Below are 12,364 nucleotides of genomic sequence, written 5' to 3'. Positions count from 1 at the left end.
TGTGGGATCCCTCCGACAGAATCAGTATGATGTGTGACCTGGGTTTTCCCACCTTTAACACTTACAGACACTTTGTCCCACAACTTTGACTTGAGGATGTGTGCCCGGGGTGGGAATGGGGGGAGGCCCAGCCCTGCAGCCCCCTCGTGATTCACCCTTTCCTAAATCCAAAACTTTGGAAAAGCTGAGGCACAGCTGGGAATGGGACGAGAAAAAGCCCGGAACAGCCTACATCCTGGAGTGAAAGCTGTGGTCCTGATGCTCAGAGGCAGAAGTCTTGCTGAGCCCCACATCCTCCCTGGCAGAGGAAGAAGTGGGTCGGTCCCTTCTTAGACCTCCAAGGGAGAGGAAGGATTTCCTCCGCTTTTGTTGGTCAGTAAAATTGAGGGACAGAGGAGTCACAGTCCCTAGAGCAGTCCTCAGTCCTGGGGGGCTAGAGAGGTGCCGAGGACAGAAAATCCAGTCCAGCCTGACACCTGTCCCCTGGAAAAGCCGCAGACACTGATTAACCATTAGCAGTGTTGACATCCTTTACATGGCAGGAATAAGACAGAGTCACGCTCTCTGCCCAGAGAACAGAGCAGGTCCTGAGGGTAGGGTAGATTTTCTACTTCGGATTGATCAATGGACTCGCTCCAAGATACTCAGAAGGGCTGCTTCTAGCCTTCTGGCTCCTGGCCCCACAGAGACATAACAGACCATCATCCTCCAGCCTTACCCAAACATTGGGCAGGAAGAGGGGTATGGGTGGTGTTTTTCTAGGCATTGCCCCATGGCTTGAGGGCAGCTTCATGTCTGGGTCTACCCGCCACCCCCGTTCCTACCCTGTGTTTGTCCAGCCTCTCTCTCGTCCTCTCCTGGCCCTTCTTTGGCCTCTGGCTTGGCCCCTGTCTCTGGGTCTGCGGGGGTGGCAGGCTTTAGTGGTCAAACAAGATCCGCCATGGCTGGTAGCCAGAGGTGACAGTTGTATGCAAAGGGGGCTGGAAGTGGGAAGAAATTGGAGGGAAGTGGCAAGGGTCCCAGGCCAGACAGCGGAAGGCTGGTCCCTCTCCCCACCCCCGCAGAGGCCTGGCCTGCTCACTGGATAGCGACAGCCAGGGCTGTTATTGCTGGACAGAAGCCTGACTGGCAGTCTCCCTGCCTGGGCCCCCAGCCAACACCCACACCCCTCTGGAGACAACTCCCTATGCAGAGATGGTTGCTGAGTGCCAGGGCCCTCTGCTGGACAGCCTCAGAGCCCGCCAGGCTCAGCCAGTCCTTGTCACTCTGCCTAGTCTTAGGGTTCCCTCCCTCCCTGGGCTGCCCAGGTCCCTGGCACAGGAGTAAGGTGTAGGGCTGATCCAGCTGGACCCCCCCCCACCCTATCCCCCACCTATTTGAGACGGTGGCTTGCCCCAGACACCCTCCTCCCCCTTCCAGGCCCCATGCCTGCCTCATCACCTTACCCACAGTCCTATCTCCCCAGCCCTGCCTCCATCTGTGTCTGCTGGAAGTATGTTTGCTTGGCTCTGCAGTTTGTCACCAGCACATCTCATGACTATGTTCTCAGTCATGTTTGCAACACTATCTCCACTGCCTTGTGGCAGGGCTGGGACTAGGTAGAAGCCAGAGAAGCAACTTGCCTGGGGGGCAGAATTTAAGGGGGCACCCAAATATTCCAGAATCCAGATAATGATTGTGGGTTGTTTTTTTTTTCTCCCCCTTTTTCAGCCACACCCACAGCACATGGAAGTTTCCAGGCCAGGGATCAAAACCGAGCTGCAACTGTGACAAACTGGATCCTTATCAGCTGTGCCAGGCTGGCAGTGGAACCAGCGCCCCTGCAGCAGCAGACCAGCTGCAATCAGACCCTTAACCCGCTGTGCCACAGAGGTAGCTCCTCAGATAATGTTTTTGTTGTTTTTTTGCCATTTCTTGGGCCGCTCCCACGGCATACGCAGGTTCCCAGGCTAGGGGTCGAATCGGAGCTGTAGCTGTCGGCCTACGCCAGAGCCACAGCAACTCAGGATTCGAGCTGTGTCTGCGACCTACACCACAGCTCACAGCAACGCCGGATCCTTAACCCACAGAGCAAGGCCGGGGATCGAACCTGCAACCTCATGGTTCCTAGCCAGATTCGTTAACCACTGTGCACTATGGGAACTCTCAGATAATGTTTTAACGCAATATTTTTTTAAAAGTCAAAAGTTAATGCAAAAAAACCCATGAACAAAACATCAATTAGGGAGTTTTTGTTGAGGCTCAGCCTAAAGAACCCAACTAATATCCATGAAGATGTGGATTGGACCCCTGGCCTCGTTCAGTGGGTTAAGGATCCCGCACTGCCCTGAGCTGTGGCATAGGTTGCAGACGCGGCGCGGCTCCGATCCCATGTTGCTGTGGCTGCGGGTAGGCTGGTGGCTGCAGCTGGGATTCACCCCTAGCCTGGGAACTTCCATATGCTGCAGGTGCGGCCCTAAAATAGCAAAATAAATAAATAAATAAATAAGCTAAAGGTAGGATCTGGCCCTTTCAGAGTCAGACACCTCAAGTCCCTCACTTTCCTTATGGATGTGTACAGGAGTCAGGGTTCAGGAAGACTCAACTCTTTGTTCACCAGTCTGGGCTTGGTTTTTCAGCTGTCTTTCTCAGACCTCTGCCCCAACCCTCTGCTGTGGGGAGGTCGCTGATCTTGGGGACATCTGCATATGGTTAAAATAGGGCAGTCATCTAAGCAGGGCCTCCAAAGTCCAAGGAAAGGATCTCCTCCGCCAGAAACCGCAGATGCCACGGACTCCATTAACTTCCCCATCCCACAAGGACCCCGCTCTCCGCTCTCCGCCCCGCCCACACCGCTCTCCGCCCCGCCCTCGGGGGAACTGCGTAGACAACTCCTCTGGCCGCCGCCCCGCCTCTGCTCCCCGCGCACCTGCTGGGACATTCGGAGGGGCATCCGGAGTCGGCGAGCGGGGACGGAAATTCCCGGGCCTGCCGGCCCCTAGTCCCAGTTTGGCCTCCTCATCTCAGGACTGGGACCGTCGCCATTGTCCAGAAACCGTAGCCCGCGCCGGGTCTGACCGGTCTCTGCCCCCCTTCCCCGGCAATGAAGGAGCAGCAACGGGCGATCCTGGCGCTCGCCCAGCGCCCCGCGGCCGGCTCGGTTCCGATCAGCGCCGGCGTTGCTCGGTAGCGGGGAGCGCCCCAGGAGGCCAGCGGGAGGCGAGGCCCAGAGTACGGCTGAATAAATAAATAAATAAAGGCGCCTGTGACCCCGGAGGGCACCAGGTGTTGGAACCCCTTTCACCCTGCCCCTCCCCCCGAGGCCAGCTTCCGGAGCCGGGCGAGCACGTGCGCTGGCTTCTGTGGACTCCGGGTGGAAACAGATGGCGCTGGGGGGTAGGGAGGCGGGGGTCTGGCGGAAAGCCCCGCGGGGCCAGCTTGGGGGCGCCGGGCCCTGGTCTCGGTTCTTCCCCAAGGCCAACCTTTGAGGGCTATGCTGACGGGATGACGGTCCTGAAAGGGGCCTTGTAGTCTCCTCACTGTCCCCCTTTGAACTGAGAGCCCAGGACTCTCTGGGATGGGGAGAGAGGAATATTGCCTGGGAAAGTTAAGCAAATTATCCGGAGGCTGGCATGCAAATGCCTCTGACAACTCCTATTTGATGCCCCAGGGCCTCTCACTGGGGAGGGGAAATGGGGAGGTGAATTCTTCAGATCACACCGCACCCAGCTCCCTACCCCCCAAGTCCCTTCCTGGGCAGAGCACCCCTCAGGGGCCCCTCTGGGTGGATGCCCTCAGGGTCCCACAGCAAGCAGATCTCCCTCTTTCCACAGCACCAGTTGACAAGAGTCTCCTCCGTCGCCCGAGGACTTTTACCTCCTTACCTTGAACTGACCAGCCAGATCACAGACTGCTGGGTCACAGTGTCATCTACTCAAGTTAGACAAGAGAAATTCCGGGCGAAGCGGATGGGGAGGGACAATGGAATAGGTAGGAAAAGGCATGCCAAGAATTCAAGGCAACAAATATTTATTGAGCACCTGCTGCATGCTGGACTTTGAGGGCAGGACTGACTCTCTAAGGAACAAAGGTCTTATTACTTTAAGGTGAATCCTGACTCACAGACAGACAGTCTGGATTAGCTAAATCGCCTGTCCTTGGGTTAAGCAATGGCCCTCATTGGGTCTCATGTTCCTGTTAGCCTGGGGGTGGAGGGTGGCGGAGGAGAGTCCGTTCTTCCCCCAGAGGCCCGAGGTGATTAGAAATGGACTTGGGAAGAATGCAGGGAGGGAGGGAGAATGATGGTTTTCGGCTAGATACGGAGAGCATCCTTCCAACAATTTCTGCTGGGAGAGAGGAGGCACGTCTGGGCTAGACCCCTCTCAGGCTCAGTGCCCCCACCATGTCTTCTGCCCACTGGGCAGGCTGCGGTCAGTGAAGGGGCCAAGGCTGTCTTACTCCAAAAGAAAGCATTTCAATGAATACAGCTACTGCTGGGATTCGCAGCCTCATTTTTGAGAAACTATCCTCTCCCTCCTCTCCAGGCGGGCCACTCTGGAGGCCTCCCCGGCAGCAGCGGCATCATCTGGCGGGTGTCTCTGGCTGAGGAGGAACACCAGACAGCCCAGTAAAGCCTCTCGCATATCCTGGGAGCCCAGGCGGCGGGCCAGCCGGCGCAGCAGAGGCAGGAGGTGCCGACGGGCCAGGCGGGCAGCGGGCAGCAGCAGGCGGGCCAGCAGCGTTCGCAGCAGCAGCGGGAGCAGCGGAGCGGGCATGGTCAGTGACTGCCAAGGCGATCCAGACTCTAGGCTTGTCTTTCCTGCTTCCCTCCTCACCTGGCCAAGACAAAGGCTGGGCAGATTTCACCCCTGCTTATGTTTACACCCTCCTGCCCCCAGGTCTCAATTCATAGGTCATTTCTGCTTTCCTGGAGCCCTTCCTCTGGGAAGGGGGGCTGGGACAGGAGGGTTCTCACTGTAGTACAGAGGGAGACAGGGAGCCAAGCAAGAGTAAAGAGGGGGCTGGGACCTGCAGCTCGCCATTCCCAGCCTCCAGGGGTCTCCTACTGTCCCTCGAACCTCCCCTCCTCTACTCACCCCCTCCTCAGGCACACTCAGTCCCCTGGCGTTCCCTAACCCCTGTGCCTCAGTCCAGCAGGAGTTCTTCCCTGGGCAGGTCTAAGTTTTCTTTTCAGGGATCTCGATCCCCCCAGACCTGAGGCTTCCTACCCTCCCAGGTCCCCACCCCCACGGATGGGCAGCAGCTCTCACCAGTCCGAGCAGCCACTCAGCATCAATGTCTGGCTGAATTTGCCTGCAGGAGCCACAGCCTCACTGGACACTACACAGGGCTGCCCCACCCAGCTCAGCCCCACCCGGGACAGCTTGCCGAGGCTGGGGGAACAAGGCAGAGACAGCTGTTTTCTGGCACCTGGTATGTGGAAGGGACAGGGCAGCTGGGCTGGGAGAAGTGATGCAGGAATTCCTCCTGCTGGGTGCAGACTTCAGAGTCAGAAGCCAGACTGCACTTTCTTTCTTTCTTCTTCTTCTTCTTTTTTTTTTTTTTTGTGTCTTTTTGCCGTTTCTTGGGCCGCTCCCTCGGCATATGGAGGTTCCCAGGCTAGGGGCTCTAATCGGAACTGTAGCCGCTGGCCTACACCACAGCCACAGCAATGTGGGATCCAAGCCGCGTCTGCGACCTACTCTGCAGCTCACGGCAACCCCAGATCTTTAGCCCACTGAGGAAGGCCAGGGATCGAACCTGCAACCTCATGGTTCCTACTCGGATTAGTAGGAACTGAACCATGACGGGAATTCCAGACTGCACTTTCTAACGGTGTGACCTGAGGCACGTTCATTCTTCTGGGTTCCTGGTGCCTTTGTCCGATGCCTCAGTAACTAGGAGGAACTGGGAGGAGTAACTGGAATGGGACTGTGATGAGCTCTACTGACCCAAACCTCAGATGCAGTAAGGCTGCAGCCCCCGGGGCGTGCTCAGAGTGGCTGAGACAGAGTAGGATCAGGGCAGGCACCCATGGGCCCTCTCCTGGGGATAGAGGCGTGGGGTCACAGCCCATCTCACTGAAGGACCCAGTTGGACACAGCTGGGTGGCATTCCCACTCGGGGACAGGAAGAGGGAGACCCATGTTAAGCCCCTCTTCTCCCATATTTTCCCCTCAAGATTAAATGCGGTTCCATGAGTTAGCTAGGTAGAAAAGGTCTGAGTTTGTTTTATTTTGTTTTTAAATGCTTCTTTCTTCTATTTCATAAAATGGGTGTAATTTTTGCCTTGCTGGACTGAGATGAGATAATGGTCCGGAGAGTGTTTGGTAATAAGGTCATGGGAATAGAATCTATCGTCAACCCACCACCATCCGCTATTAGCTCCGTCACCCTCTCCAAAACCATCAAAGACCTCGAGGATGTTGGATTTGCTGAGGGAGGAACGCGCGAGGCAGGCCAAGTTAGTGAAGCAAAAGAGATTTACTAAGGCATCAGAGGGGCACGGGCTGAGCTCACGATGGCACCAGTTCTGACTTGGAGGAAATGCTGGGCTTATAAAGAATCTGTGGCTGGATGGAGATCATGGCAGGAACAAAACAAAGAAGGAGGAGGGGAAGGTCAAGGGAGGGGTAGGGGCGTCGAGTCCCATGACAAAGGGCAGTTAAGCCTTGTAGGTGGTTCATCTATGCAGGCAGTTGTTTTCTGCAGGTCCTTGTCTTTTCTTTTTCTTTTTCTTTCTTTCTTTCTTTTTTTTTTTTTTTGTCTTTTTCTTTTGCCATTTCTAGGGCCGCTCCCAGGGCATAAGGAGGTTCCCAGGCTAGGGGTCCAATCAGAGCTGTAGCCGCCGGCCTACGCCAGAGCCACAGCAATGCAGGATCCAAGCCGCATCTGCAACCTACACCACAGCTTCCGGCAATGCTGGATCCTTAACCCACTGAGCAAGGCCAGGGAATCGAACCCAAAACCTCATGGTTCCTAGTCAGATTCGTTAACCACTGCGCCACGACGGGAACTCCTGGCCATTGTTTCTTGATGCCCAACTGGAGCAGCCACATTCTGGGAGGGGGTGTCCACAGCAGGTCTCCAAGGTGAACAGGGTCTGTCTCCATCCTCCAGGGAACCTGTCAGAGGAGAGAGAACTTCCAATTTTGTCCGAAAAGTCTGTCCTCTTTCTACCTGGAGGAAGTTGGGGAGAGGAGCTGGAATACAGACATAGGTAGAGTCTCCCTTTCCTTCCTATGTCCTCCTAAGAAGCTGTGATGGTCACTGTCATCCCTGGGCAGTGGATGGGACGTGCACTGAGCACGCATTTACCTGCATGCATCATGCCTAAGAGCTGGTGATCTCATTCAATTCTTGCCACCGCTCTGCAGGGGAGTGCCTGTTATAATCTTTGTACAGATGAGGAAACCAGCATTGAAAAGTTAAGCAACTTCCCCAGAATCCCACAGCAGAGAAATGGCCTGGTCTCCACCCACCACGCCCACCCCCAGACCTGCCCTCTCCCTCAAGCTTTCCCATCTCTACAAGTAGCTACTGCATCTTTCTAGTTACTCTGGCTAAAATCCTGGAAGTTATTCTTGGCCTCTCTTCGACTCCTAGTTCACGACCCATGTTAATAAATCCTGGTGGCTCCGCTTTCAAAATACTCAGCATCTCGCCACTTCTCACCAGTGCCACCCCCACGAGCCTTATCTGACATGTCATCTTTCATCTGAATTGTAGCAGCCTCTTAATTGGCGTTCTTGTTTCTCTTTTCCACACAGTGGCCCAAATGATCATTCTAAAAAAACATGAGTCAGATCCTGTCCTTTTCCTGCTCAAATGGTCTAATGGCTCCCTTTTCAGGCAAAGTTAAAGCCAAAGGCTTTAATTGTGACTTGTAAGCCCCTGGGTGTCTGACCTCCCCCTGGCTTGCTTCCTGAGTCAACTTCTAGTCCTTGCCTCTCTCTCTCTGCTCTAGCCACAGTGGCCTCCTGCGGCTCCTTAACTGTGCCAGACATGTTTCTATCTCAGGGCCCTTGCACCTGCTATTGCCCCTCCCTACAGGGCTCTTTCTCTAGGCATCCACATGGCTCCAACCTCTCACTTCCTTTCAGTCTGCCCAGATATTACCCATCCATTCTATCTAACATTCTCTCCACTCCCATCTCCTGCTGCCTTCTCTACAGCCCCTCCTCTGCATTATCTCCTCGGCAAATCCTTCTGGCAGGCTATATAGATTCCTTCCTTACCTTGTTGATTATCTGCCACTCTCAGTAGAATGTAAACTCCATGAGAGTAGGGACTTCTGTCTATTTCGTTTGCTGCTGTATCCCCCATCCTTGGCAATGAGCATTTATTTTATTTTTTTATTTTTATTTATTTATTTATTTATTTATTTTTTTTGAGAGTTGCAACGTTTATTTCAGGTTCTCTCTTGTTTTTTTTTTTTTTTTTCTTTTTTGCCACACAGGCAGTATGTGGGAATTCCTGAGCCAGGGATTGAACCTACACCGCACAGCAGCAACCAGAGCCACAGCGGTGAGAACGCAGGAGCCTCAACCCGCTAGGCCATCAGAGAACTCCCTATTTTTATTTTTTTGTCCTTTTGTCTTTCTAGGGCTGCACCCGTGGCATATGGAGGCTCCCAGGCTAGGGGTCTAATCAGAGCTATAGCCGCTGGCCTATGCCACAGTCACAGCCACAGCCACACCAGATCTGAGCCACATCTGTGACCTACACCACAGCTGTAGGCAATGCAGGATCCTTAACTCACTGAGCGAGGCCAGGGATCAAACCCACGATCTCATGGTTCCTAGTCAGATTCATTAACCACTGAGCCATGACGGGAACTCCAATAAACATTTATTGTAAGAAGAAATAAAAAAAGTTCTGTGGGAGTTCCCTTCGTGGCTCAGTGGAAACAAATCTGACTAGCATCCATGAGGATGCAGGTTTGATCCCAGGGCCTCGATCAGTGGGTTAAGGATCTGGTGTTGCCATGAGCTGTGGTATAGGTTGAAATTGAGGCTCAGATCTGGTGTTGCTGTGGCTGTGGCATAAGCCAGCAGCTACAGCTCTGATTGGACCCCCTAGCCTGGGACCCTCCATATGCCACAGGTGTGGCCCTAAAAAGACAAAAACAAAAACAAAAAACAAACAAAAAAAAAACCTTTCTGTGATGGGATCCAAACCCCAGCCTGCTTGTCCCAGAGCTCCGTGGAGCCAAACGCACTCCTAGGATGCATGTGAGAGCACCGCAGGCCACACTCAGCTGAAGAGAGTACACTCATCTGGAGAGAGCGCCTGGAGGAGAGGAACTGACCAGGCGGAGCCTGAAGGAGGGAAAGTCAGGTTCCCTCTGGGATCCTTCAGGGAAGCACGGAGGCCCCACCAAGTGCTGGCCCAGATGTGCAGTTGCAACCTCGGTGCAAGTCTGCCCCGCACCCCCCCCCTCAAGTACAGTTTCCATCGCTGCAGGATCTTCCAGCTGTGAGATCCTAGGATCCAGGGCCTAGGGACAGACTTCTGGAACACCCCTGCCCCCATGTAAACAGTGAGGGGCTCCAGGGGCCTGGGGCAGTGAGGTAGGTAAAGGAAACAGGATGCGGTCTCTGGTAACAATGGGAAACCCCAGAGGGTTGGGAAGATTGGTGGAGGAGGGGCAGCGGCTGTGTCCAGGGTCTGCAACTGGTTTGAGTTTATTCTCTACCCCTCTACCTCTCCTGGGATTAACGCCCATTTTAAACTCTGTCCTACCCACTCCTGAGATTAACCCCCCTCCCCCCTCCCCATCCTGGCCTGCCCCAAGGCAGAAAACCTAAGGATTTCCTCAGCCCTTCCTGGAAAGATAACCATCCCTTCTGGCCACAAAGCTCCCTGGGAGCAGTTCCTTCTAGTTCCTGATTTAGTAATGGAGCCTGTCTGCACAGCCCTGACCTCTGCCCCCTACCTTCTGCTAGTTGGGGAGGAAATTGGCCAAACCTCCTGTTTCACAATTTAAAAAGTCAATTAAAAAAAAAAAAAAAGTGGAGTTCCCATTGTGGCACAGCAGAAATGAATGTGACTAGGAACCATGGGGTTGCGGGTTCGATCCCTGGCCTCACTCAGGGGGTTAAAGATCTGGCATTGGCTGCATAGGTTGCAGATAGGGCTCGACTGGGATCCAGCATTGGTGTGGACGACAGCTGCAGCTCTGAGATTCGACCCCTAGCCCAGGAACTTCCATATTCCACAGATGGAGCCCTTAAACAACAACAATAACAAAACAATCAGATGGGCAAACTAAGGATGCAGTGGGGAGAGCTGTAATGGGTTCTCCTGAGATCTGGAAACACTCGGCTGCTCCTCCCACTCCTTTTGTTGTCTCCATCCAGGGGTCAACACTCCACTGCTTGGCCCCTCACTCTGCTCTGACCCGCACAGGGGTCACTGATGGTCACCTGGATCTGGATCCGCATGCCGGCTCTGGGACCCGCTGGGGCTGCTCAGGGAGGGAGTGGGAGGGAGTGGGAGCTTGGGGTGAACGGATGCAAACTATTGCTCTTGGAATGGATTTACAATGAGATCCTGCTGTGTAGCATTGAGAACTATGTCTGGATACTCACATCGCAACACAACAATGGGAGGAAAAAGTATGTCTACATGTGTGTGTACCTTGGTCCCCAGGCTGTACAGTGGAAAAATAAATAAATAAATAAATAAGAGTTTCCTTTCTTCCATCATTTGGGGTTTTCCTCCAATGCCCCTATGTCTGAGGCCAGCCCTATGGGCCTTGAAGACCTGCCATGAGGCATCCCGACGCTCGGGAACAGCCACTGGGCGGGGGCGTTGGGGGATGCTGGGGCTCATTTAAAGTCTGAAGAAGCCCTGGAGGCCCGGGTTGGTCTCTGCCATGTTCCAGTGGCCTGTCATCACCCCTGGAGGATCAGCACTGGCCTGCAGCCCTTCCCAACTGAGGGAGGGCTAATTCCTGGACAAGGATTCTGAAGAGGCCAGGGATGCCCCATCCAGGGCAGGGAGTGCTGAGGGGAGCAGGTGCAGAGGCCAGCCAGGTATAGGGCATGCTGGCGGGAGGGCCGGGTTCTAGCCTGGAATTGGGAGTTCAGCCCTGTCACCTTTCACTGCACCTCTCTGCCTGAAACAGTAGACACTGTTCTACTGGAGTGGGACTGAACATGACAGTTCCTTAGTTGGAGGTAACAACTAAGAAAATACTGTGGGGATGTCAGCTCCTCTGAGGTTAGAGAAGGATGGAACCTTACCTACAGCCGCCATTCTTTTACACCAACTCCAGGCAATGACAGACTCGTGAACAGGCTATCGGGCCAGAGGGCATAAACCAGGCAGGCTTGTAAGACAAGAAGAAAATGGGTGAGGAGGAGTTCCTGTTGTGGCTCAGCAGAAATGAGCTCAACTAGTATCCATGAGGATGCGGATTTGATCCCTGGCCTTGCTCAGTGGGTTAAGGATCTGTTGTTGCTGTGGCTGTGGTGTGGACCGGCAGCTACAGCTCCGATTCGTCCCCTAGCCTGGGAACCCCCATATGTTTCAGATTCGGCCCTAAAAAGCCTAAAAAGGAGTTCCTGTCGTGGCTCAGTGGTTAGCGAATCCGACTAGGAACCATGAGGTTGCGGGTTCGATCCCTGCCCTTGCTCAGTGGGTTAAGGATCTGGCGTTGCTGTGAGCTGTGGTGTAGGTGGCAGACACGGCTCGGATCCCGAGTTGCTGTGGCTCTGGCATAGGCCGGTGGCTATAGCTCCGATTCGACCCCTAGCATGGGAACCTCCATATACTGCAGGAGCAGCCCAAGAAATGGCCAAAAGACAAAAATAAATAAATAAATAAATAAATAAGCCGAGAAAGAAAATGGGTCAGGGAGTTGGATGTTGCCTGAAAGAGTACGTAAGTAGAGCTGACAGGTGGAGCCCTTCTCTACCCACCAGAACAGTTGCCCTGGCCAGGCCCAGGGGAGGCCCAGAGAGGGACCTGAATAGAATGCAGCTCATTGTCCCCACTGAAACAACTGTCCCTCTCCCCAGACTCAGCTGACGGGGCCCCAAGGTGGGAGGTGGGAGCCCTGTCCACTCCTGCGAGGCTCCCAGGAACATTCAGCTGTTGGAGTAGGACAGCTGCTCCCTGGACGGTGGGAGGGGAGGATGTGGCCCCTGGGGCTGGGGGAGGGGCCGAGGAAGGATGCGCCGCTGGGCGCTGGGCGGGGTTGGTGTGGGGGAGGGGAGAGCCCTAAACCCCCGTAGGCCCTGGGAGCATGTCTAACAAAGACTGAGCAGGACCCTCGTGGAGACCACAAGCAAAATTTCTACCTAGGGACCAAAAAAGAAAATCTTGGATGTGGACAGATGTGCCAAGGTAGTCAGGAAAGTGGAAGTGGCATGTTATA

At 54.4% G+C, this 12,364-nt stretch overlaps 1 protein-coding gene and 1 long non-coding RNA gene across 5 annotated transcripts; one reads left to right on the top strand and one right to left on the bottom strand.

The window, feature by feature from the left end:
- The first annotated feature begins 2,918 nt into the window (after nt 1–2,918).
- LOC110261531 (uncharacterized) lies at nt 2,919–10,670 on the top strand. 3 transcript variants are annotated; one of them, XR_014810220.1, is made up of 5 exons: nt 2,919–3,210; nt 3,813–3,969; nt 4,524–4,755; nt 5,216–5,412; nt 8,438–10,670. It is a non-coding gene; the product is annotated as an uncharacterized LOC110261531 (long non-coding RNA). The 3 variants fall into 3 exon arrangements; XR_002345744.2 differs by having other exon boundaries at nt 2,919–3,264; XR_002345745.2 differs by lacking the exon at nt 8,438–10,670 and having other exon boundaries at nt 5,216–7,630.
- On the bottom strand, nt 3,992–5,290 carry MYMX (myomixer, myoblast fusion factor). 2 transcript variants are annotated; one of them, XM_021098792.2, is made up of 2 exons: nt 5,250–5,290; nt 3,992–4,814 (listed from the first exon to the last, which is right to left on the bottom strand). In XM_021098792.2, the coding sequence occupies exon 2, from the start codon at nt 4,752–4,754 to the stop codon at nt 4,488–4,490; it is 267 nt and encodes an 88-aa protein (XP_020954451.1). In that variant the 5' UTR covers nt 4,755–4,814; nt 5,250–5,290; the 3' UTR covers nt 3,992–4,487. The 2 variants fall into 2 exon arrangements, with proteins under 2 accessions (XP_020954451.1, XP_020954452.1); XM_021098793.2 differs by lacking the exon at nt 5,250–5,290 and adding an exon at nt 5,076–5,171 and having other exon boundaries at nt 4,327–4,814.
- Nucleotides 10,671–12,364: the final 1,694 nt, after the last annotated feature.

The sequence above is a fragment of the Sus scrofa genome, chromosome 7 (assembly GCF_054392235.1).
Source record: "Sus scrofa isolate SSC_HxYL_T2T_F1_AM1 chromosome 7, Sscrofa_HxYL_maternal_Yorkshire_Landrace_v2.0, whole genome shotgun sequence".
NCBI classification, from domain to species: domain Eukaryota; kingdom Metazoa; phylum Chordata; class Mammalia; order Artiodactyla; family Suidae; genus Sus; species Sus scrofa.
This window is presented reverse-complemented; position numbering and strand designations above follow the sequence as displayed.